At 40.6% G+C, this 23,341-nt stretch overlaps 1 protein-coding gene and 1 pseudogene across 10 annotated transcripts in view; both read right to left on the reverse strand.

Moving 5' to 3' along the window:
• Nucleotides 1-23,341, reverse strand: part of Fggy (FGGY carbohydrate kinase domain containing) — a 495,194-nt gene that overhangs the window by 161,361 nt on the left and 310,492 nt on the right. For all 10 annotated transcript variants that reach the window (XM_013521725.1, XM_005398481.1, XM_013521726.1 and 7 more), the window contains one exon: nucleotides 6,706-6,813. In XM_013521725.1, the coding sequence (XP_013377179.1) occupies nucleotides 6,706-6,813 (108 nt within the window). The remainder of the gene's footprint in view (nucleotides 1-6,705; nucleotides 6,814-23,341) is intronic.
• The window catches only part of LOC102019041, an 11,816-nt pseudogene continuing 9,690 nt past the window's right edge, over nucleotides 21,216-23,341 (reverse strand).

Consider the following 23,341-nt stretch of genomic DNA (forward strand, 5'->3'; position numbering starts at 1 on the left):
GACTACTACAGCATGCAGATCTGGGAAGGGCTGGCAAACAATTAGAGAAGTGAAGTTGTTTTATATTTTATATAAACTGATAAATAACAAATTAATCTAGAATAAGGCAGGGAGGAGAGACAAAGAAATGACCACAAAAAAAAAAAAATAGAAAAATGGAAGACCTACATTGATCTATACTGATCTTTGCATTAAATATAAAGCATCTAAACACTCCAAATGAAAATCAGAAATTATAAGACTGGATAGAAAAGCAAGACTTAACTTCGTGCCATGTATAAGAGATGCATGCTATACAGACCACAAAAGGCAACTGTAGACTGGCTAACAGTGTTAAAGAGTTGGGACTTAAAAAACAATCAATGAATTGCTAACATATTTTGGAGGAGAATCCACTGGACTTACTGATGGATTGGATACAGAAAAACAGCAGAAAGGAAGAGTCAAAAATTCATCCTAAAATTTTGCTTTCACAAAAATATAAATGATGGTGCTTTTTACTAAGATGAAGACAAATAATGGAGGCTCACCCTGGGAAGGTGACCAGTTACCCAATCAGGACACTGGGAGTATTTCTTGACTGCCTCCCCCCGACCTCCATGATAGCTAATCCATTTTTTCTATTGATAGCAAAGTTAACCTTAAAAATCTTGACCTCTGTTTTTCTGCACACTTCACACAAACTCCATCAAGAAATTCTGTTAGGGGCTGGGGATTTAGCTCAGTGGCACAGCGCCTGCCTGGCAAGTGCAAGGTTGTGAGTTCAATTCCTGGTACCAGAAAAAAACCAAAAAAAAGAAAAGAAGAAATTCTGTTGGCTCTACTTTCAAAATAAATCCAAAACTTGACCACTCCTCTTCAACTTCACTATCTGCATCCTTATTTCTGCTGGCTTACTGCAACAGCTTCTTCAATAATTTTTTTTCTATCTTTTTTTTCATTTTAAAGACAGTAGTAAAAAAAAAAGAACAATAGCAAAATATCAACATCACAGACATAAGCAAAACAAAGCAAGAACATTAAGTGATACAGGGTTTCAAAACAAAATGATAGGAATTAACAGTGGTTGTTATATTACATATTGTTATCTCCAACTAAGGTGATCAGACTACCAGATGTAAGAATGGAATATTGTTCAAATTATTAAAGAGAATAAAAAAAAATTATTAAAAAACATTAGATGCCTGGCAAGCACAAGGTCCTGAGTTCGATTCCCAGTACCAAAAAATAAAAAATAAAAAAATAAAAAAGAAACATTAGAGATGATATAGAGTTTCATTAGATAAGATGGTAAGAATTCACCAATGGTTGGTCTATTGCATATTGTTGCCTTCAAACCAGTTGCTCAGATTACCAGATATAAGCATGTAAAATTGTTCAAAATATAAAAAATTTTAAGCATTATCTGTTCCTTCAATAAGCCACCAGACATCAGCAATACAGTTATCCCAGCTATTCATACATATATATGTGTGTATATATATATATATGTATATATATATATTTAAAATTTTTTTCCTGCTTCCTTCTTTCTTTCTTTTTCTTCTTTCCCTCATCCTAGTCATTCCTTCCTCTGGGCAATTTCTTTCCCTTTCATATTATCTATTGTACATTTTGGGTTTTATTTACTCTTTGAGGCTCTTCATTTTTTGTTTCCACCCTGCAGTATTGATTCTGAACAGAGTAATCATAACGATCCTTTAAAAGCCTAAGTCCCAGCACATCACTTCTCTGTTCACTGTCACTCAGTAGCTTCCATTCATTGAGCATGAAAGCTAAAACTCCTATAATGGCCACTGAGATGGTCCACTCACCTCTTGGAATTAATCCCCTACAGCTGTTGCTCTGCTCCACCAGCGTGGCCTGTAATACCCCAAGCCAGAAACCTCTCAGAACCTTTGCACAGGTTGTTCCCTAGGCCTGGCATTCTTCTCCTCAGCTTTCAAATGATTAAATCCCTTCCTTTACTTATTCCTTGCTCAAATTTCACATGAATGAGTTGTATCCTTATGGATAAATGGATAAAGAAAATGTGGTATCTATATAAAATGGATACTACTATGTTGTACAGAAAGATTAACTGAAGTCATTTATAGAAAAATGGATGAGCATGAGACTATAATGTTGAATGAAGTAAATCAGACACAAAAGCTTAGCATATGGTTTCTGATATGAAATACTTAATACATAAATAAAGTATGAAATAAAAGATAATAGGAAAAAAGAGAAAAAAGTTATTGCAACCAATCATACACAATATATCTAAACGTGTACCTTTACAATACAAATATACATATTTTATATGTTTTTTGGCCTGTCTGGTTTTTAACCTGTATATATGATAAATAACTTTATAAGGTCTTATAAGATAAATAAATGAATCTGATACTGACCAAATAAAAGGGGGGATCAAAGGAAGAGGAAAAAAACTGAAATGTGTTATGTACATTTTCCAATTTCCTACAGTAAATGTAATCCTTATATACCGCAAACATGTAGTGATAAAAGTAAAAAATAAATAAATAAAACTGCCTATCTGGGCTTAAGCATGCTAAAAATGAACACGTTTACCTGTCCCCTCCTGTAGAACATAAGCTTGGGGGTACATTTTGCGGGGGATGGGAGGGACAGAAGCTGTTTTATTTTCTGCCATTTTTCTACCCTGAACAGTACCTGTGAACATAGGAAATGCTCAATAATTACTGGATGTGTAAATAAATTTACTCCGAAAGAGTTTAGACAGCATTCTATAGACAACTAAAAAGCCAGCAGCAGTGAAAGGACCACATCTGTGTCTTAGACTGTTATAGCTGCAAGGCAAGAAGAGGACTATGGGGGAAAGATGGGAGGCAAGAAGATAGTTAGGAAGCTATAGAGAAAGCCAGGTGAGTACATAAAAAATATAGGGAAAGACAGGGCAGGAAGAGGGAACCAGGAGGCATGTGTTTCAGCAGTGTTGGTCTGTGTATCTGTGAAGTCATTCCAACTAATTAGCATGGGTGCTGTGGACACACCCAAGTCTACAGTAGATCTCATCTACCCTAAGACACACACACATTTGTCTTGTGGTCCTACAAAGCCTGCCAGCTGTATGTGCTTCAAGACACTTGACAAGAATAACAAACTGACTGACACCAGTTGCTTCTCAAATCTATGAGAGAATTGTATGTAAAACTCAAAAATGGCACTGTTTAAGAGTCAGGCCTGGTTCTGGACTGACCAGGGGCCTCCAGTGGCAGATAGGGAGGAATTGTAGTTCCCTCACTTGTAACTAACTGAAGTCCTTGATAAAGATACTTCACCATTCTCAGATTATCTCTTCACTACTAAAACTGACGTAACAATAGTGATTACATCTCATGCTATGATGATTAGGTAAGATAAAAGGTCTTAATAGAGTTAAAAGTACTTGGCACATTACAATTGTTTGATGTTCACTCCCACCTTTCCAGTAAGCTGCAGGGAGAGCAAAACCTATTTCTATGTGCTACAATATCATAATTATTAGTTCGGTATCCAACTTTCCTATTTGATGATGAACTACTGGAGTCATCTAATTTTTGCCTGGCCCAGTGTAATTGATCAGGAAACCCCTGTAACACGATGGAATGAGCCAATGAATGAGTAGGTGAAGTCATCATCTCTACAACCTGCACAGCACTGTGAGCACTGCAAGCTATCCATAACCCACTCACACCAAGCCGACTCTCACAGTTGGCTTTCTGTGGCCAGCCCAGCTTGAAAAGAGGAAGGAGGCAGGTAGATACAATGCGCAAATCCTAAAATTTCTGGAGAACACATCAATTTGCACTTTGACCCTGTGATTATGATACTAAGATCAAATTCAGGATCCAAATAATTTGAAGGTGACTCAGTATCTAAGCCTAATTATCCAAAAAGCTAATGCCCTCACAGAGGTGGATTAGAGCTTGTGTTAGCCTCCCTTACTAAAGTCCTTCCCAATAAAAAGACAAAGGAGTGGTTAGAGGGAGGACGGTCAAGGTATAGCTGGAAACAGGCTTCAGAATCTGCATGCTATGAAGCACGAGGCTGAAGAAAATGTGGCAAAAAGCAATGTTTTTTGACAATTATTCTGGAGAACTGGCAAGTACAAGATAATCCTTGATGGGTACATGATGGTATGACTAAAATCAATCACACTACAGGAAGGCAGTGTGCACGTTTCAAACAAGAAATCAACATCAGCAAAATGAACTGATGTGAACTGAGTGAAAATGAGTCTAATTCTTGATCAAATGAAATTACAAGGGCCCCAGACCCAAAAAACATACTGTCCCTTTTTTCCATTCCTGAAGATACCCACATGAAGATTTTTAAAAGAACTGATCCATTCACATAGTTGAAATGAAGGACTTGCTTATAATAGATTTGCATTTAAAAGGAAAAGTGAGACAAAATAATCTTTTTCTTCAAACCTACAGTTTATATATTCTTTTCATTACTTTTTCTTGCTTTTTCCCTTTTCTTTTTTCTTTATTTCCTCTTTCTCTCCTCTTCTATTTCCTTTCCTCCTTCATTGCTATTGGTGGTGTTTATGCCATGTCCTGAGGATAAGCCTGCTGCTGCTGGAGAAGCCACCTTTTCATATGGCTTATTAGAGAAGATGTGTGTACAAATAACAAAAAGAGGTAACAGGGTTCTACAGAAGGACAATGCATCCTAAAGTCAGCGGCCTGGATTTATACACTCAGCCCATGGTAAGGAAAGGTGAGTGGCAATAGAGCCACATGAAGAGCTAATGATGGCCTAGGAACCCCTCCATGCCATGCTGGCTACCCTGAGCTTCAGATGCCTACAGGTAAAATACAGGTAACCTGAGTCATCTGTAGGAAAATGTATGCACTTTGAGATTACAATGTTAAGTGAAATAAATCAGCCATATAGGCTTAAGTATCCCAAGGCCAGATGTAAAATATAAATAAAGAGCAAAATAAAAGATAGCAGGAAAGAAAGAGAAGAGGAGACAGAAGAGGAAAAAGGAGATGGAGGAAGAAGGAAAAGAGAGAAAGAAATAAAAAGAAGAAGGAGAAGAAGAAGGGGGAGTAGTAGTAGTAGTAGTAGTGGTACAAGAAGTGGAAAGAGACAGAGATTGAGAGAGAATCACTTAGATATCTTTAGCAAAAGCAAAGTGAGTCAAGAGAGTGAGGAGGGAGTGGAGGGAGATGAAAAAGGAATGAAGATATGTTATGTCCAAGTACTAACTCCCCATAAAGAAGGTAATCATTATGTACTGCACACCTGTACTAATAACAATATAAAAACCGAAAAAGTAGTATATACTACTTTTAATTTGTACTATTAGAGATGTACAAATTTTTAAAAAATAGAGATAACTTTATCTCACAGGAGTTTTGAGAGGATTAAATGATATAATACTATCTGAGTATGAAAAGTTTCTGAAATTGAGGCTGTCAATCATGCCTTGAAAATAACATGGGGTATTGTGATTCTTAGGAACAGCATTCAAGATTTAACAAGATTATAAACATAAATCGTGCACACAGAAAAAGTACTCTATAAGCTGTAGTTATTGTTATTAATATCATCATCATCATTATTCTTACTCAGTCTTTGGTTTGGTTTGTTTTGAGACATGTTCTCAGTATGTTGCCCAAGCTGGCCTTGAACTCCTGATCCCACTGCCTAGGCATTGGGAGTGCTGGAAGAGCAAGCCTTGCTACTGTCTCTTTGCTTGGCATCTTTGGACCTCACTGAAAAGTCTGCTTTGCTCCTGACTCAGACGTTGTCACTGTTCATGCTAGCTTTTACATTTCTGTCTATCATGGGACATGCCAATGGTTTAATCATACCCCTGTTCTCTTTTATTGTTCATGACACAACTGAAATTTTGGACTATTTGAGGGACTTTCCCTCAAATACACCTTGTTACTTTTCACTTTTATGTCTTATTTGTGTTCCCCTGCCTAGGAGCCTGCCCACACCTTTGTTTGCCTGGTTCCTCTCTTTATCTTTTATGGCTCAATACAAATGCCTTCTCTCTCACAAACAGTTTCCTAACCTAGTTTGGTATCTACTTACACTATTCACCTCACTTTCATGGATCATCTGTCACCTCTACTAAACAACTCCAATAAGTCAATGAAGTTCTATTAAGTACTTTCTGGAGGCTAGGTACTAAGCTGGGTATAGAGACAAGTATGATAAGACCCTTGTCTTTCAGGAGCTTATGGCATTTTAGAAAAGCAGATTAGTAAACCAATGAGAATAAAAGTGATAAGAGTTGGAGTTGCGTTGTGACGTTGTGAAGGACTAGTAAAGGCATTAAGGTGGTAAGAACTCCACAAGGTGGAATGACAGGAACCATGTCTTACAGGCTACTAGGAACCACTGAAGGATCTGGGTTGGGAAGTAACATTGTTATTTTACACAGTAAAATGTTATTTTCACTTCCATGAGAAAAATAGACTGGTATGGAGAAAGAAAGATCAGGTGAGAAGGGACAGCGAGCTACCACTGCCTGGAGCAGCATCTATTCCTTTAGCATACATACACACATGCATGCACACATGCATCTGTACCACATCAGGCTGTGCACTGAGAGAACATAAACTCTCACTCAGGAATCTACAAATCTTCTAGATCCTGGGTGCAGGGCAATGTGACAGAATGAGCTAGTCCACATGTAAGAATATTCACAACCCTATGGATACAGTGTCAACTTACCAATTTTCCAGTGACGCTCTGACCACCTTCATTCAGCCAGAACCCAGGGACCATGGCTGAGAAATAAGGCCCCCATACACCTGGTACAAAAATCGGGTCTTTGCTGATCTGGAAAGAAAGAAGTAAAGTGTGTGAAAACACTGACCCTCAGGGCTAGAGGAAGCTTTATCCTCCTCCTACTGGAGATGTTTCTGTGCTCAGGGATGTTTCTATGGCCAGGGAATTCAGTTTGTTACTGATATCTCCTATGGTGGAAAAATTACTCTCTCAGAGAAGGTCATTGCTGCATCTTTGGAAACATTTCTGACGAAACCATTTAGATGTCAAGGTAGAAAATGTGATCACTATGGAAAGAAATTGTTGAAGCATTTCCTTGCTGGCAAATTCTCCGTGGCAGAGATTGTAAAATTGGTATGTAGTTTCTAACCTCCTATGTTCACAATGAGATGTTTGGCTGTTCCCATCGAGAGGTGGATCTCTCTCCCGACCTCTTAAATTTGAGAAGCTTGTGAGGTGTTTTCTAAGGAAGAAGTGACCCAGTCCAGTGTCCTAGGCATAGTCCTGCCCCAAGGTTTCCTACTTCTATTCCTTGTCTTGCCATGGCCCTAAGTTATGCCTTGAATAAGAAGTGTGATTAGCCCAGTGATCTAGGATGATGTACCAGATACAGGAGCGAGCCCAGGCAAGACCAGCAAGTCCACCCTGCTGGGCAACAACTGACTGTCCCAGGGTATCATAATCACCCAGCCAACAGGCTTGTGAGCAAAAATACATGTCTACTGTAACGTGTGACTAAGACTTACTGTGTTTTACCTAGCATTTTTGTGGCAATAGATAACCGATATGTTTCTTTCTTTTTAAAAACATTTCCTAGCCAGTTAATAGCTTACTCTTTGTGGATGGGAACACAAAAATGAATCAGACAGAATTTTCCTTTCAAGAAAAAAAAAAAAAGGAAAGAAAAAGAAGCTCTAAAGCAGGGAAGAACTATACACATGTATACAGACTATGGTTTGATCCACTGGATGATAAAGACAAAATAAAGAATTTGAAGGGGGATCTGGGGTTGAGAAGTGTGTTAAAGAAAAGTACAAAGAAGGCTACAGCTTAGATAAGTAGTCCAGGGCCAAACTATTCATAACTAAGTAGCCAAATCTTAAGTCATCTTAATTTTCCTGAAATGCTAGCTCCCATAATAAACAAGCACAAAATGTAAGCTTTATGTTTTCATCAGAATGATTTAATAAAATTAAAATGTAAGCGTCACATCCTTGTCAGCATGACTCAGCGAAATTAAACTGGTAGCTACAGGCAATGAGTTTACACAGTTCTGCCCCCTCCAGCCCCAACCCCTAAAACCATGCACAGTCAATCAGGAAATCAGGAAAAAGGCTGGAATGCTTTCTCCTTTATGCTTTATAAATTGTGGGGTAACTCAACTGCTAAAGGTCAGCCTCTCACCACTTGTGCTGAAGTCCTGCTGATCACAACCTGTACTTTTTAATGACAATAAACTTTCTCATAATTTGTTCTGATTTTACATTTCACAGGGGAATGATACAGAGGTGGCTTCTTAGAGAAAGGGAGGAAGGCTTAGTCTTGAGAGTACGCTACAAGTGGATCAGGCATTCCTGAACAAAACCTCATGGGAGAGGTTCTCTTAGCACTTGAGATACTGCAATGTTGCTGTAGCAGACCACAGTGCCCTGTTAAAGTGAAGTGAGGATGCAAGAGATAAACCAGGACAGGTGGTGGTGGGCCATGCATTCTTTCCTTCACAGTGGTACCTGCTTTTCCTTCACTAAACAGGTATGGCTGCTAAAGTTAAATTTATGGGTGTGGAAATGTTTATCTGGAGGATAGGGAGGTAATGAGAGTCAGGCACACAAGGTCTACTCTACCAGGTCTTTAGGCTAAGCAGAGAATCCATTTATTTATGCAACAAATATTTATTCAGGTCTTACTATAAATGCTTGTTACTATGCTAGGCTCTAGAAATAGAGAAGAACTAAATACCCATAATTTTTGCTTTCATGAACTTTATGGTCTAGCATGGAGACAGATCTTTATTTGCTTTGATGCCAGTTTATTGGTTTCTTTTTCACTAAACTAGTGATTCTTCAATTCTGTAGGATTTCCAACCTCCACATGGGAAGGGAATTTGGAAAAGCAAGGAAACAATATAAAATGTCCATTTTTAATTTTGTCAAATAAGGACAATTTTTTAAAAAGGGACAGGCATTTAACATATCAAATAAGAACAATCTCAGAGAAATAGGCCTCCAAATAGAAATAGGAAGCCTCTGGGCAGGACTATGCCTAGGACACTGGACTGGGTCACTTCCTTAGAAAACACCTCACAAGCTTCTCAAATTTAAGAGGTTGGGAGAGACATCCACCTCTCAATGGGAAGAGCCTCCAAAATAAAAGTAGTTGAGCATATTCATTCTTTCCTTTACTGGTTCAGTAGATGTTCCCTGAGCTCCTACCATGATCCAAATGCCTGCCAGGCACTGGAGATACACAGAAAAGGGCACAGTCTTGCACTCTCAGAGCACACTAGCCCCAGAGGAAGGAGAATCAAGGTGGCCACTTGGGTTTGCCAGTAGTGTGTCAGTTCCAGCAATGAAAGTCTTGTGTCCTGAAAACCCACAAGCCCCAGTGAAACTGGGATGACTGGTAACTAAAAAACAAGCATTAATGAAACCATCTCACATTCATGTAATTACAAACCCTAAGTGAATGAAGGGAAACAGAAGGTATTATGAGAGCACAGAGATACAATATCTAATCTAGCCTAGAGGCCAGGAAAAGCTTCAGAGAGTGATATGTGAATTAAGATATAAAACAGACATGGAATTTACTCAGGTGGGTGAGTGTGTTTGTGTGTGCCTGTGCCTGTGTGTATGTGTGTATGAGCCAGTCAGCCGCAAGGTGTGTATACTAACTGGTCCTCATTTTGTCAACCTGTCTTTGTCAGTGAAAATTTTGACACACACTAACAGTAAAAACTCCTGCTCTCAACTGGACTGTAGAGATTCGGGGTGAACAAAGCAGTCCATATTTATAACTGTGTTCATAACTCGAGATTTGGACAGATAGACAGACACCCACCAAGGTCAAATCATCTCTTTTTGTGCCCCAAAACTCCTCTCTCCAAGAACTCTCAACCCCACCTGACAGCATAGCCTTGTCGAAGTGGTGTAAGTCGTCCACAGTCACACAGCTAGTACCTGGCTGAGGGACTGGAGCTGAGGCAGATGTTGTCCTCAGACCTATCCCCACATATTTCTGTTTTCTGTTCTCCACATACTCCTCAGGAAGGACTCATATCTGCCCAGCTCCCATCCAGGTCAGAGGAAGTGTGTTGTGTCATCCCAGCAAGCCTTCACTAGAGCACCGTGGATCTTACTTGGCTCTGTCCTCAGACAATTTTGAGCTGATGCCTCTTTGTGCTCATTCATCTGGCATGGCACATGCTTCCCATCAGACATTCCAAGTAAAGTGAGGAAACAAAGAGAATGTCCAATCTTTCTCAAATCCTGTGCTTTTAAAGGAAACGAGTAACAGTTTGTTTTGAGGAAGAGGGAATTACAGAATGCACATTTGTATATTTATATATTCTTTAATCCTTTGCAGTAAACCTAAATATTTGAAAATATTTTTGTGAAAGCTCCTCCCAGGCTGATGGCTATCTTGGCCTGAAGCTACTCCACCATCCAAAAGGAGAGAGCTGATTGCACAACAATGAGACAGTTTATTCTATGTCAAATACCAAATAAACATTTGCTCTCCTGAAACTGAGACCTGCAGGATGGAACACTGAAAGGACTGAGCAACCACAGCTCAGAGTAACCAGAGCTAGGAAGGAGGTTTCATATTTGCCCTTGGTCTTATTTTAGTAGCCTCCTTAATTATAATATAGCAGTAAAGTGTATCATATTTTCAGATGTTAAAACTTGGAAGGACTGCTTATTATGGGACATGTCCCAGTTAAGAATCAAGACTACATCAAAAAGCTAGCAAGCAAAATTGAATAATGAATCAGTTCATTTTTTTAAATAAAAATCAATTTTATTTCCATATACTTGCAAAATACAATTTGAAAATGAAATTAGGAAAGCAATTCCACTTATAATAGTATCAAAAAGAAGGTACAGGGGTATTAATTTAACAAAAGAAATACAGAACTTCTACTGTGAAAACTACAAAATGTTTTAGAGAAAGTTTAAATCTAAATAAATATAGAAAAAAAGTCCATGCTCAGTGTGATGGCTGAAATGGACTGTCAACCTGACTGGCCTAGGAATCTGCCCAGGGGATTAATAAAGCACATGGCTGGGTGTATTTGGGTAGGTCATAGAGGCATGGCATTGGGGTCTATGTCTGTTCCTTGACCCTTCCTCTTCCCCTGATGTGCTTTCAGGCCAATTTGAACTAAGCATTTTTACTTCATGACATCCTTCCACTATGATGTTCCTACCTAGAGTCAGCTGATTATGGACTGCAGCCCCTGAAACCATGAACCAAATTAATCCTTTTCTCCTTTATGGTGTGGGTGTCAGGAATTGTGTCTTATCAATGGGGAACCTAACTAAAACATTCATGAATCAGAAGATAATATTTTTAAAGATGTTTATGGTTCACTAAATTAATTACAGATTCAATGAAATCCCCATTAGAATTCCACATAGCTTCTTTGTAGAAACTAAGCAGCTGATTCTAAAATCCATATGGGACTGCAAGGTCCTATATTAACAAAAGCAATTTGGAAAGTAAACAGTACAGTGAAAAGGTACTAGCAATATTTTCTTCCACGGGATGGGTATCTCTTGTCTTTAAGATTTTCTAAGATTCAAGATGTTATTTCATCTCAGCTAGTCAATCAGAACTCTAGGAAGCTATTTCAACAAAGTCTGTGCCTAGGGTTTGTGTAATTTGGACTATCTCTGGGGGCTTCTACAAGTACCCGCTTGTTCTGTCACTTTGGTAATATGTCTTAGCTTACTGAGAGATTTTTTAAAGTTGCAGCTTCCTGGGTTAAATGTAATGATTACTCTCAACATCTTACATTAGCTGAGTAAATATTCAGCAAATACTTGTTGGATGCATACTGAACTCAAACTACTGTCCCAAGCATGAGAAGATATGGCAACCTGGGCTTCAGCGTTGTGTGGTGACAAGAGACTTTGTCCTCTAAGGCTGACAATCCGGTAGGAGCTGGAGATCAGGATGGGCTGGGGGATCACTCAGTATCAAGTGACTTGTGAGTACTCACTGCCCAAGATCAAAAATGGTGTATTGGGATTAGAAGGCTCTTTCCTCCACTTCACTGTACCCATGCTGGCTCCGGGACTGCCTGCCACTGACTGAGTTCCATCTAAGGCTCTTCTCCAATCCACTAAGTTTCCCTGTGTGACAAACCCCAGATGCCTGCTCACATCTCTTTCTGGAAGAAATAACTGGTGCAGTGCAGGGAGCTGTTCCAGCTCCATCTGTTCTGCCTCCCCCCGTCATTCTGCGGCTGGCCTGGCCTAAGCCTCTGGCAAGGGCAAGAGGCAGGCTCCAGGCGCCAGCTGTCCTGGGACAGAACAAGAGGTTTTGTTTTGAATGTTTCAAGCCAGGTCAAGATCTTTAGAGGGTAGCCATAGGCATGTATGAGGCTGGGTATTTCCATGGTGGCTTACCTCTCTTTCCAAATGGATTGTACCACTGTTTTACTAGAGAAAAACCATTTATACACATTCCTGCCAACTCCAAGATCACTGCCCAGTACAAGAAGAGCACAGAGAAATGTGAACTCTTTATAAATGTGGACTCTTAACATTCTCCTCTAGTTTTGATCTTTTCAAATTCAATTGCAATGAGCTATTAACATGTCTGCCTCTTCTATGGACAAGGAAGATAAAGCCATGTCTTATCTTCAAGACAGTGAACATGAAGTAATATGCGCACAGACTTTGCAGTCAGTCAATTCTAGGTAATTATAATTAGGTCGCTTACTAGCCATTGAAATTGAGTCTTTCTGAGACTCAGGTACTTCATCTACAAATGAGGGAAATCTCATCAACCAGATATACCTACATCTTGACTAGTACAGTGTGGATAAGGACCTTAGATACTTATCTAAGGTCCTTATCCACACTGTACTAGTTTCTTGTCTACTTCTTGGGATAGTGGAAGTTTGAGTCCAAAAGCCTGGGCTCAATCATGAGCTTTGCGTGTCTGGTAGGGTCTTCCTCCTCTTCTAGATCCTTTCATGTTTATTTCTTTTTTTTTTTTTTTTTTTTACTTCCTACACTTCCTGGGGTTAGCTCATCCACTCCACATGTGTAATGACAGTTGTTAAGCTGTTGAGTACACCATTTTCATCCCAAACTCTGTGCTTCCTCCCGAGTTCCACACTGGGTACTTGAGCTGATAGTCAGTCACATGTCCAATATATAACTTGTACTCTTCTTCCCAAGGGACACTCTTGTTTTGAAACCCTGTCTCAGGATACCATTCTCAATTTGTTCAACTTTCTCATTATATTTCTCCAGGTCACTCTGTTCTGTCCACTCTTTTTGTTTCTCCTTATTGCCAGTGTGTTAATCCAGTCTCTTGACTGGATTATTGCCCCAGTGATTAAACTAGATTAAATTTGTTTCTATGCCTCAAATACTGTCTTCCATCCACTGGTTCTCAATTCCTGCCCAAACAGTCTACATTTCAGGCCTCTGGAATAATGACCCTTTTAATATACTCAAAATTAATTCTGTCATTTCCCTACCTTAACTCCTTCAGAAGTTGCCATGACATAAAAGACCCTCTCTGATCTGTCTGCTACCCATTTATCTGGACTAATTACATATGTTATCGTTTCCCCAATCCCTGGTCCCATAACTTTTACTGAACTAAGCACATCATAGGCTAGGACCCAGCCTTACTGAACAACTTGAAATTCCCCAAGTGTACCATTTTCCTCCTCATAATGTCTTTCTGACTAGTAGGTACTCCCTCTCACCTTCTCTTGGCTAACTTGGACATGTCTTTATTATTTCTGTGGAGATGTCCTTTTTAAGCTCTGACTTCTACCACAATGCAGGTTAAGGTAGTTCTGCCCATGTCTTCCCTTAACTTTACATACTTCTTACATTGTAGGTTTTAATAACACACTATGTGCCTGCGTGTACATATTTATAAATACTTGTGCAAAGTGTACTTAATATATGTTGGAATCAGGGCTTGCAAGGGGAACAATTTAATACAGGACACATAATTTATAGGATTATTTTATAATAGTCACCCAAAAAGTCAAGTTCAAAAGCATGCAGGAAATCTGTCCACACACTAAAGACCCAAAGAATCCAGCTGAAGGCCTGGATCCCATGGCAATGTCCTGCATGAGTCCAGCTGAAGATTTAGAGCCCATAACAATGCTCCCCACAACTGGCAGCCAAGAACCCATGACAATGTCTCATGCAAGCGCGTTTCAAGGATCTACACTAAGAAAGCCTCAAGGTCAATAGAAGAAACTAGTAAGTTTGTGCCAGTGGGATGAAGGATCTGTACCAGCAGGCTCAGGGATCAGCACTGGAGCCAGAAAGTGATGCTCAAAGTAAGAACCAGAGATCTCCTGAAAAGTACCACAGCCATCCTCTGCAACAGCAAGGTCCCAAACTCCTCTGACAATGAGAAAAGCTGAGTCTGTATCAGGAAAGCCAGCACAACATGCTTCTCCAGGAGACTGAACAGTGCACCATCTTCCCCTCCAAAGCCAAGAAGCAATGCTCAAAGGACGGACCAGACCTCCCCCAAAGTGAACCACAGGCGTTCTCAACACCAGCTCCTTCGATGATGACAACAGCCAAGCTCATATCAGGAAAGCCAGCATGACAAGCTCCTCCAGGAGAACCAACTGCTCCAGGAGCACTAACAGCTTCCTAACAGCACCTTTTCTCCTCTCCAGTTCTGCTTTTTATAATATTGGCAATAATCCTCAGGTGGGCCTTCCACATTCAGCACCACACTGATTCAGTTCAGCTGGGTGTTACAAGTTGACCACCAGCTGCCAATCCAACACAATATATAATGTGTAATATGCTTTGTAAGACATGCCTACTATTTCATTAAGATGGCTATATCACAACATTAAGTGCAAGAACAGGAGCTGAAGCACGTCTAAGGGCTGGAGATGCAGCTCAGGGGTTGGGCATGTACTTAGCGTACACAGGACCAGGAAAAAGCAAAGCCATATCCAATAACCTTAGGTGACATTAAAGCTCAAGCTTGCCAATTTTTTTTCTCTTCTGTTTGGAAGTTCCCAAAAGGATAAGAATTCTCCAATAAAGACTCGGTCCTTCCTAGAAATTGAACTTACTTTTCCAGTCTGAGCCAAACAGAAACATATGAAACCTGTCTGCAGATATCTTCTGGAGCTTAGCAGTTTGAATAGGCTGTGAAGGCACTGAGCAGGTCTGTAAACCAATGAAACAGTCCCCAAATTTGGGATGGAAAGAGGGAGCCAAATGTTGCCTGCAGTGCCCTAAACTATTTGCAAAGTATTTTGGACTCCTTCAACTCTGAATTCTTCACTCTTTATCATTCTGAAACTCATATGTGATCACAACAGAAATGCAATACATATGTTTCTAATTTACTTATACTTAACACACCCAAACTTGCTTTGTAAGAGACAATGAATAACCAACAGAACTGAGGGGCCTTCCAAAAATTTCCCAGACCCTCCCTCCTCTGCAGAAATTTGGCCTCCTGTGTACAAATGCCTGACTGGCTTCAGTGAGTTCAGACTGGCTTTGAGCTTTTAGAGATTGAGCCATGTGACTTTGAGAACATAAAGTCACACTGTGTGTCTTTTTCACATTAATCTCTGGTATGTAAACAATTATTAGTGTCGCCTTGGACACAGTAAAGGAGGTGACCAAGTGGGACAAGGAGGGAGCTGAGAAGGAGGTAGGGTGCTGTATCCACACAGAATGAATCACAAGGACTCTCAACTCTATTGCTTCGATGTTACTCTGCAAGTCAGACCCTCAGCATTAGAATCAAGTCTCTGTTTCAGTTAAGTACCCCAGGGACAAGCGTAGCATAGAACTAATTATTAAGGAGTTCTAAAATATGGCCAAACCAATGCTCTTCCTTGCTTTGAAACTGGCTGTTAGGAAAAACAGCTCCCTCCTACAGGTTGTAGGTTTCAGTGAAAAGGATGCCTCGGGCGGCCTCCCAGCCAAGGCTGACCAGCAGGTGCAGACGCTTAAAGACGGCTTTCCCTTGCTGCACGGGCCTGGCCCTTGACTACACAGTGTTCCCTAATTCCTACTGCTAACATGTGGCACTTTCTTCTCCCATCATTTTTCATTAGTTTCTGATTTTCTCTTGCTATGATCTTCTTCTCTGATAACAGTATCTGGCCTCTGAAATCGTTTCACAGTTTGAGCAAAATATGTGTACGCTAACTACATGCCCAACCCCTGAGCTGCATCTCCAGCCCTTAGACATGCTTCAGCTCCTGTTCTTGCTCTTAATATTGGTGATATTGCCATCTTAATGAAATAGTAGGCATTTCTTACAAACCATATTACACATTATATATTGTGATGGATTGACAACTGGTGGTCAACCTGTAACACCCAGCTGAACTGAATCAGTGTGGTGCTGGATGTGGAAGGCCCACCTGAGGATTGTTGCCAACAACATAAAAAGGAGAACTGGAGAGGAGAAAAGGTGTTGTTAGGAAGCTGACTTGGATTTTCTGGCTTAATGCTCAATGATCTGTCTTAACTTGCTGTGTGACTTTGGCCCTTGAGGGTCTTCACCAGGAATATGGGGTGAATGTGACCCCTCTTATGGATTCCCATGGATAAAATGTGGCATAGTCTATTACAGATCTTGGTACAATGCCAGGTACATTCAGTGACCCAGGGAATCGTGTTAATACCATCACCTCCATACTAGCTAAAGTGTACTTCCTATTTATGGATTGAAGCTCATGTAGGAGTTTAATTTTTAGAAGACCTGACACTACCTAGACTAGAATTTTAAAGTAGGGTGCAGAAGTTGCACTGGCTCCAGAGAAGACAGAATAAACACAACCACTCAGACAGGTTAGTTTCCACTTGTAAGGCTTGTTGCTAGGAATAAGTACACCTGAAGACTTCACCTTGTTAACAGTGTATTGTATGAAGGCATCAAGAGAGCTCTGGCTGATTTATATCAAAGCATCTTTTAAGGAAAGCCAGAATTCTGTGCACAGCCCTTTGGAAGCCTTCCCCCAACACACCCACTCCTGCTTCCCAGGTTGGGGTCAGAGGAATTCAGGACACATCCATGCAGGTCTAGACCTAAAGAATCCTGATCTGCAGAACTCTTCCTCCACTTTTGGTCTAATACAAGATGAGAAGGCCAAAAAGTCTAGGCAAAGGAAATTTCCCTACATGACTACAAAAATGTTACGAAATGAGAAAGGTTCCCTACTATCTAGTGAGGTGATCAGCAGGAAGGAATTTATCCCATACATTTTCTCTATTAAAAAGATTAATGAGAGCATTAAGAAAATAGTGATGATGAGTAAGAGGAGGTTAATAGAAGGGAGGAGGCCAAGAGAAGACAGAGTATGAAACCCAGAATTCTTTGGCTACCTAATGTCACCAGAGATAGCATAAAAGTCATACATGTGCCAGTTTGTCCATGGTTGGCATAATACATGCCAGCTTCCCTTCATGCTAGGTCTGGGCAAAGCCTATGAATCCTCCACAGGCCAGTGTGCCCAGGAACCACTCAGATACCTGGTAGTGACATGCCAGAAGTCCCTCTATCATTTTGAGGTGAGTCACTCTCACATATGTCCTCCCATTAGGATGCTGGGCAAGACTGAGTCATACCCAATTTTGACAGAAAATGAAAATGAGACTCAGAAAATTAACTCAAATTCCTTCCTGGATTTACAATTGGGGCAGAACCAGGATTTAGACCTGAATCTAACTCAAGAGATTCTGTTAGATTTTGTGCTTAAAAAAAAGACTCTGTGCTTTCCTGCGATACTTTCCTGAAGAAAAAAAAATGTAGTAAAAAAGAGAGGCAAGGACACTACAGGCATACAGCACCTTTTTCCAGATTTGGTCTGGAGCCAGTCCAGCTCCTTCCTGGCCCTAAATAGAACATGTTCCTTGATGAACTCAGTGAAGGTGAAAGGATTTCCCTCCATGAGGGGAAAAAAAAAATCACACATTCCCCTGCTATCTTTTTCCACTTCTCCATATTCCATAGCAGTATTATGAGAATGTTAAGTAAGAATGTTAGGTTTAAAATATGTTTTTCTATTTAAATAAGTTCTTATAGAAGAGAAATGGTTTGTCATATAGAGACAAGAGGAACTCCAAAGAAGAAAGTGCTCAGAGGGAAAGTTGATCTGGGCGGGCTTACCCTCTGGCTGTGCTCTATAAAAGATCATACTAATATGTAAGGTATGCAAACACTGTAGAACAATCAGAAACAAATGAAATGATAGCTTCAGAGTAACAGGATTCAGCTGTGGGCAACAGCCAGGAGGCAGCTTTTGTTATGAATAGATCATCTGGATGTGAAGCAGGCCTTATTTTAACCCTTGGAGCAGGCCATCCGGGTTATGAGAATGTATCTGGGGACCATCTGGACTTCCTTAGTAGAAAAGAAAAAGGAAAAATGCAACTCTCTGTAAAATGTATGACATGATGTAGGGCAGTTATAGTCCTGAGAGGGTAGGTTAAATAGAAATAGTATAAATCTGTAAAGTATTTAGTTTCTAAGCCAATGACAATTATAATTTATCTTATTTTTTAATAAAAGGCATTGCAAAGGACCATGAGGAAGGGGAAGAAGACAATTAACATTTGCAAAGCAGCTACTGTGCTTTGTTTGCTTCATAATTCTCATCTGTAATCTTTATGAGAATCCTGCCATTACAGTTTACACATGAAGAAACTGCCTCACCAGAATTCAGACTTGTTCCTGGCCAGATGGGTACTGAGTGGTGGGATGGGATTTGATCTCATCTGCCTGACTTCATGTTCTTTTTACTGTACCTGACTACAATTCTTAGTCACTTTTCTCTTGTTGCTGAGACAAAATACCTAACACCCAAAGTAAAGGGAGGAAAGGTTTACTTAGCTCACAGCTTGTAGAGGTTTTAGTCCATAAATGACTGGTTCCAAGGCAGGGTGGCACATGGCAGAGGGCAAACATTCATGGCAACAGAAGAAAACAAACACAACAAGAGATCTTAACAATGTCTTTCTGCCCCTTTTATACTCTATCTAGGTTACTGGGAATAGGGTGGTGCCAAAGCAATCCCTGGACTGATTTAGTAATCACACACCCTTAATCCCAGTATCATACATTCTACACTCACCTACCTCTGAAAAAGCCCCATCTAAGGCTGCCATGAGGCTTTAGGGGGACATCTAGACACAAACCATAACACTCTCAGTTTCTTGGGAAACATAAAAGACACGAATATAAGGGTTTCAATGGAGCCAGGCCTTCCACTCCACGAACATTTTAGCTTCTTGTGTGTGTTCACAGAGGTAGGCCATGAATCCCTGAAAAGGGACAGGGTATGTTCTCAGAAGCAAGCTAAACTCAATTTCTGGAGACCTCTTCTCTCTACTCCTTCTGTACTCAGCCTGTGCAGAGATGAGACAAAAAGAGATTGGCTCTCAGCATCAGCCTGGTTTCCGGGAAGTGTGAATTCTGGCAGAACCCTCTGTGCACTGATACCGTGTGTGTGGTGTGGGTTTATTTGACACTGGTCTGGCAATCTGAGAATTTGGCTCTCACCTGAGAGATGTCAGGGTCAGGAATAGGAGTTATTTTTCCACTTCACTGCCTGCCTTGTGGGGTGATGACTGAGTACTCAGCCCTAGGAGGAGGAAACAACCTTCCACACCTTCCTCTGGGGGGACTGAATCACATGGGCTGGTAAGACTGTGACCTTGGCATGAAGAAAGGTGTCTAGGTGAACTGGGGCTAGGCTTTGCAGCACCATGTAGCAAACTTCAAGACTGTTGAAGCCTGGCTTCCTCATGCACTAAAGACAGACAAGACTATTTTCATTCCAGGATATTCAAGGAAATTAAAAGGAATGCTAGAGAAGGTCCAACATACAGCCTGCACACAGTGAATAACCAACAAGTGAGAGATGATGATTTCACTTTGTGTACTCTACTTTTTAAGCTAGGAAATGTTTACCTTTTCCTCAGTTGAAAGTAAAGATTGGTCTGGTTAATCCAGATAAAATGCAAACAACAAAACTGGCAGTACAGGGGAGGGGATGGCCAGAGAGGTAGGTTTGAGTGGAAGAAATCTAGGTTGCATTTTTCATGTTAGGCCAAAGGGATTCCAAATTTTCAATTTGTGTCCCTAATAGGTTTATGGTAAAAAGATATCTGATGTTTATACTTCAGGTATTTGCATTCACTGAGGCTCTGCACTCATCTTTCCAGTTCACATAATAGCTACCTCCTAGGACGGTAAACTGAGATCTTCTATGCAAGGCACCTGGGTTGGTTCTCACACAGAACAGGTGCCCCATGGAGGGGTAGAAGTATCTGGTGCATCTTGAGAACTAAGACTATGCAGAAAAGAGACACTTTACACATTGCTTCAACATTTATTTGGGTGCCTACTATGTGTCCTGGGGAAATAGATGAAAATAATTATTTTCCTTGTCCTAGTTTTTAATGGAGTTGGGATGTCTGACAGTTAATCCAAAAATAACAAGAAATTCTGATAAGCGTATCAATAAGATATAACTCATTAGTACAAGGATAGCTTGAATAAGGCAACATGGTTTGGACAGAATATGGACTATACAGTAATACAAGAAAGCATGCAAGTGTTGGACTGACATATATGTCAATCAAAAGACTGAGTAGTTATATTTGTTCTACCTCATTTAAAAATTATTATGGACTCCTAAAAGAGGTATCTTTATTTATTTTACAAACGAGGATTTATATAACTTGCCCAAGGCCAAGCAGCCACCAGGCACATGTGAAAATAGAAGATAAACCTATGAGTGGAAGGGCAGAAGTGGACCCTCAAGGACATTCACATATTTGTCTTCAAATTCACATATTTGTCATTTTGCTTTTATTGTGATTTAGTTTAACTAAATAAAAAAGTTCACACAAGTTAGTAAAAAGACAGGAGTGTTAGCTGCATGGCTGATGATAAGGGTATCAGATAATATTATAAGGCCTCCTCTTCCTCACTTCTGGGGCTGGCCTGCTCAGCATTCTGTCTGCCCAGGGCTCCTTCTGCATCATTCACATACAATGACTGCAGTCATAGAAGAATACAGAGTTCTGGAGTCTGTGCTCGCCCACACCACCACAGTTCCCAGCTGAAATGCGCGGAGAGAGCCAGGTATTTCCCAGCTACTCCCTGAGGGCAGTGTGTGCGCACCAGGACCCCGCCACCATTACAGACAGAGTCCTGGCCTCCTTGCTCCTGCGGCAGAGAGGAGGATTTCACTCAGAAGCCGCAGGAACTTCTCTGGCGATGGGCAGGGTGAACAAACTCTCAGCCCCGCGCGACCTGCGCCGAGAGAGACAGTGTTCCAGGGAGTCTGTGCTCGCCCACACCACCACGGTTCCCCACTGAAACGCAGAGAGAGAGCCAGGTATTTCCCAGCCACTCCCTGAGGGCAGTGCATGCACACCAGGACCCCGCCACCATTACAGACGGAGTCCTGGCCTCCCTGCTCCTGTGGCAGAGAGGCGGTTACACTCAGAAGCCCCAGGGTCTTCTCTGGCTGCGGGCAGGGTGAACAGACTCTCAAACCTGCATGCCCTGTGCCGAGTGAGCGAGTGCTCCAAAAGGCGCTGACCTGCGATTCGAGTCTGAGCTTTGCCTTTGCCCAGACCCCTTACCCAGTCGAAGGCTGGGAAAGTCTGTAACCGATACCCATCTGGGCTGCAGCTGGTTCCTGTACGTATCATGATCTGACTGGAGACACAGATTCAGGTGGTTCACAAACTGTAGATCCTGCAGTTTGGATCTGAATTATGCCTGTACCGTAAATTACCTGGGGACATAGATCACGGACTGGGATTGCCACACCAGTGCAACCCTAGTCAGGTTGTGCACATGCCCTGAACTGCAAGGGGACATTGGATCAGACGGTCGGCCATCAAACGACACAAGTGCCCGTGTCTGAGAACGGGGAAAACTAGATATAAATCAAAAACTGCTGGAAAACCCGAGTCTAAGTAGCGCTACTCAGAGGTCACCCAGGGGCAAACCTGAACAACAGGAAAAGTAGAGACACTAGTAGTTTTGGCTGAGCAGCTACTGAAGAAGGAAACTGAGCTTTCTGCATCCGGTAGCAAGCACGCCAAAACAAAAGACTAAAACACAAGCCCAGAACTCTACCCCAATCAGAACAAGTACAGGAGACATCGACATAGGAGAACTTGGTAAACACATGCCTGGAATAGCTGAAATGATTGCAATAGACGTAAAGAAACAACTCCATAAGGCCATAGAAGAGATGAGATCAGAAATAATCTCTCAGGCAAAAAGTGAAATGACAACAATAATAAAGGAAATGCTCAAAAAATCTGAAGAAGAGATATATAAGAAAATAGAAGAACAAATTTCTGCATATCGGTTGTAACTATAAATGTAAATGGCCTCAATTCTCCAGTCAAAAGAAACAGACTAGCAGAGTGGATTAAAAAACAAAATCCAACAATATGCTGTACACAGGAAACACATTTCACTGAAAAGGAAATCCACAGACTAAAAGTCAAAGGATGGAAAACAATCCTTCATGCAACAGGAACCCAGAAAAAAGCAGGGGTAGCTATTCTGTTTGCAGACAATATAAACTTCAAACCGACAACAATCAAAAGACATAAAGAAGGTCACTACATACTAGTCAGGGGAAAACTGCAAGAGGATGAGATAACAATCATAAACATCTATGCACCAAATACTGGAGCTCCAAATTATATAAGACAAATCATAGCAGGCATGAAAATCCATATAATTAATAACACTATCGTAACAGGGGATCTTAACACCCCATTGACACAAAGAGATAGGTCAAGTGGACAAAAAATCAGCAAGGAAATAACAAATCTGAACCAAAGCTGCAAACAAATGGACTTAGTAGATGTATACAGAGTGTTCCACCACACAACATCAGACTATACATTTTTCTCAGCTGCACATGGGTCATTCTCTAAAATAGACCACATCTTAGCCCATAGAACATACCTTCCAAAATGCAAAACAACTGAAATTATCCCATGCATATTATCTGATCACAGTGCAGTGAAATTGGAAATTAATGACAGAAGGAACTCCAAAAACTCCCATAGAACATACCCTCCGAAATGCAAAAGAACTAAAATTATTCCGTGCATATTATTGGACCACACTGCAATGAAATTGGAAATTCACAATAAAATGAACTCCAAAAACTCCATAAACACTTGGAAATTAAATAGCAACCCCTGAACAACCAATGGGTCACAGAAGAAATTAAAGAGGAAATTAAAAAATACCTACCAACAAATGAAAATGTAAATACAACTTACCGGAATCTATGGGATGCAATGAAAGCAGTCCTCAGAGGGAAATTTATAGC

The sequence above is a fragment of the Chinchilla lanigera genome, unplaced genomic scaffold, assembly GCF_000276665.1.
Source record: "Chinchilla lanigera isolate Chin_1 unplaced genomic scaffold, ChiLan1.0 scaffold00063, whole genome shotgun sequence".
NCBI lineage: Eukaryota > Metazoa > Chordata > Mammalia > Rodentia > Chinchillidae > Chinchilla > Chinchilla lanigera.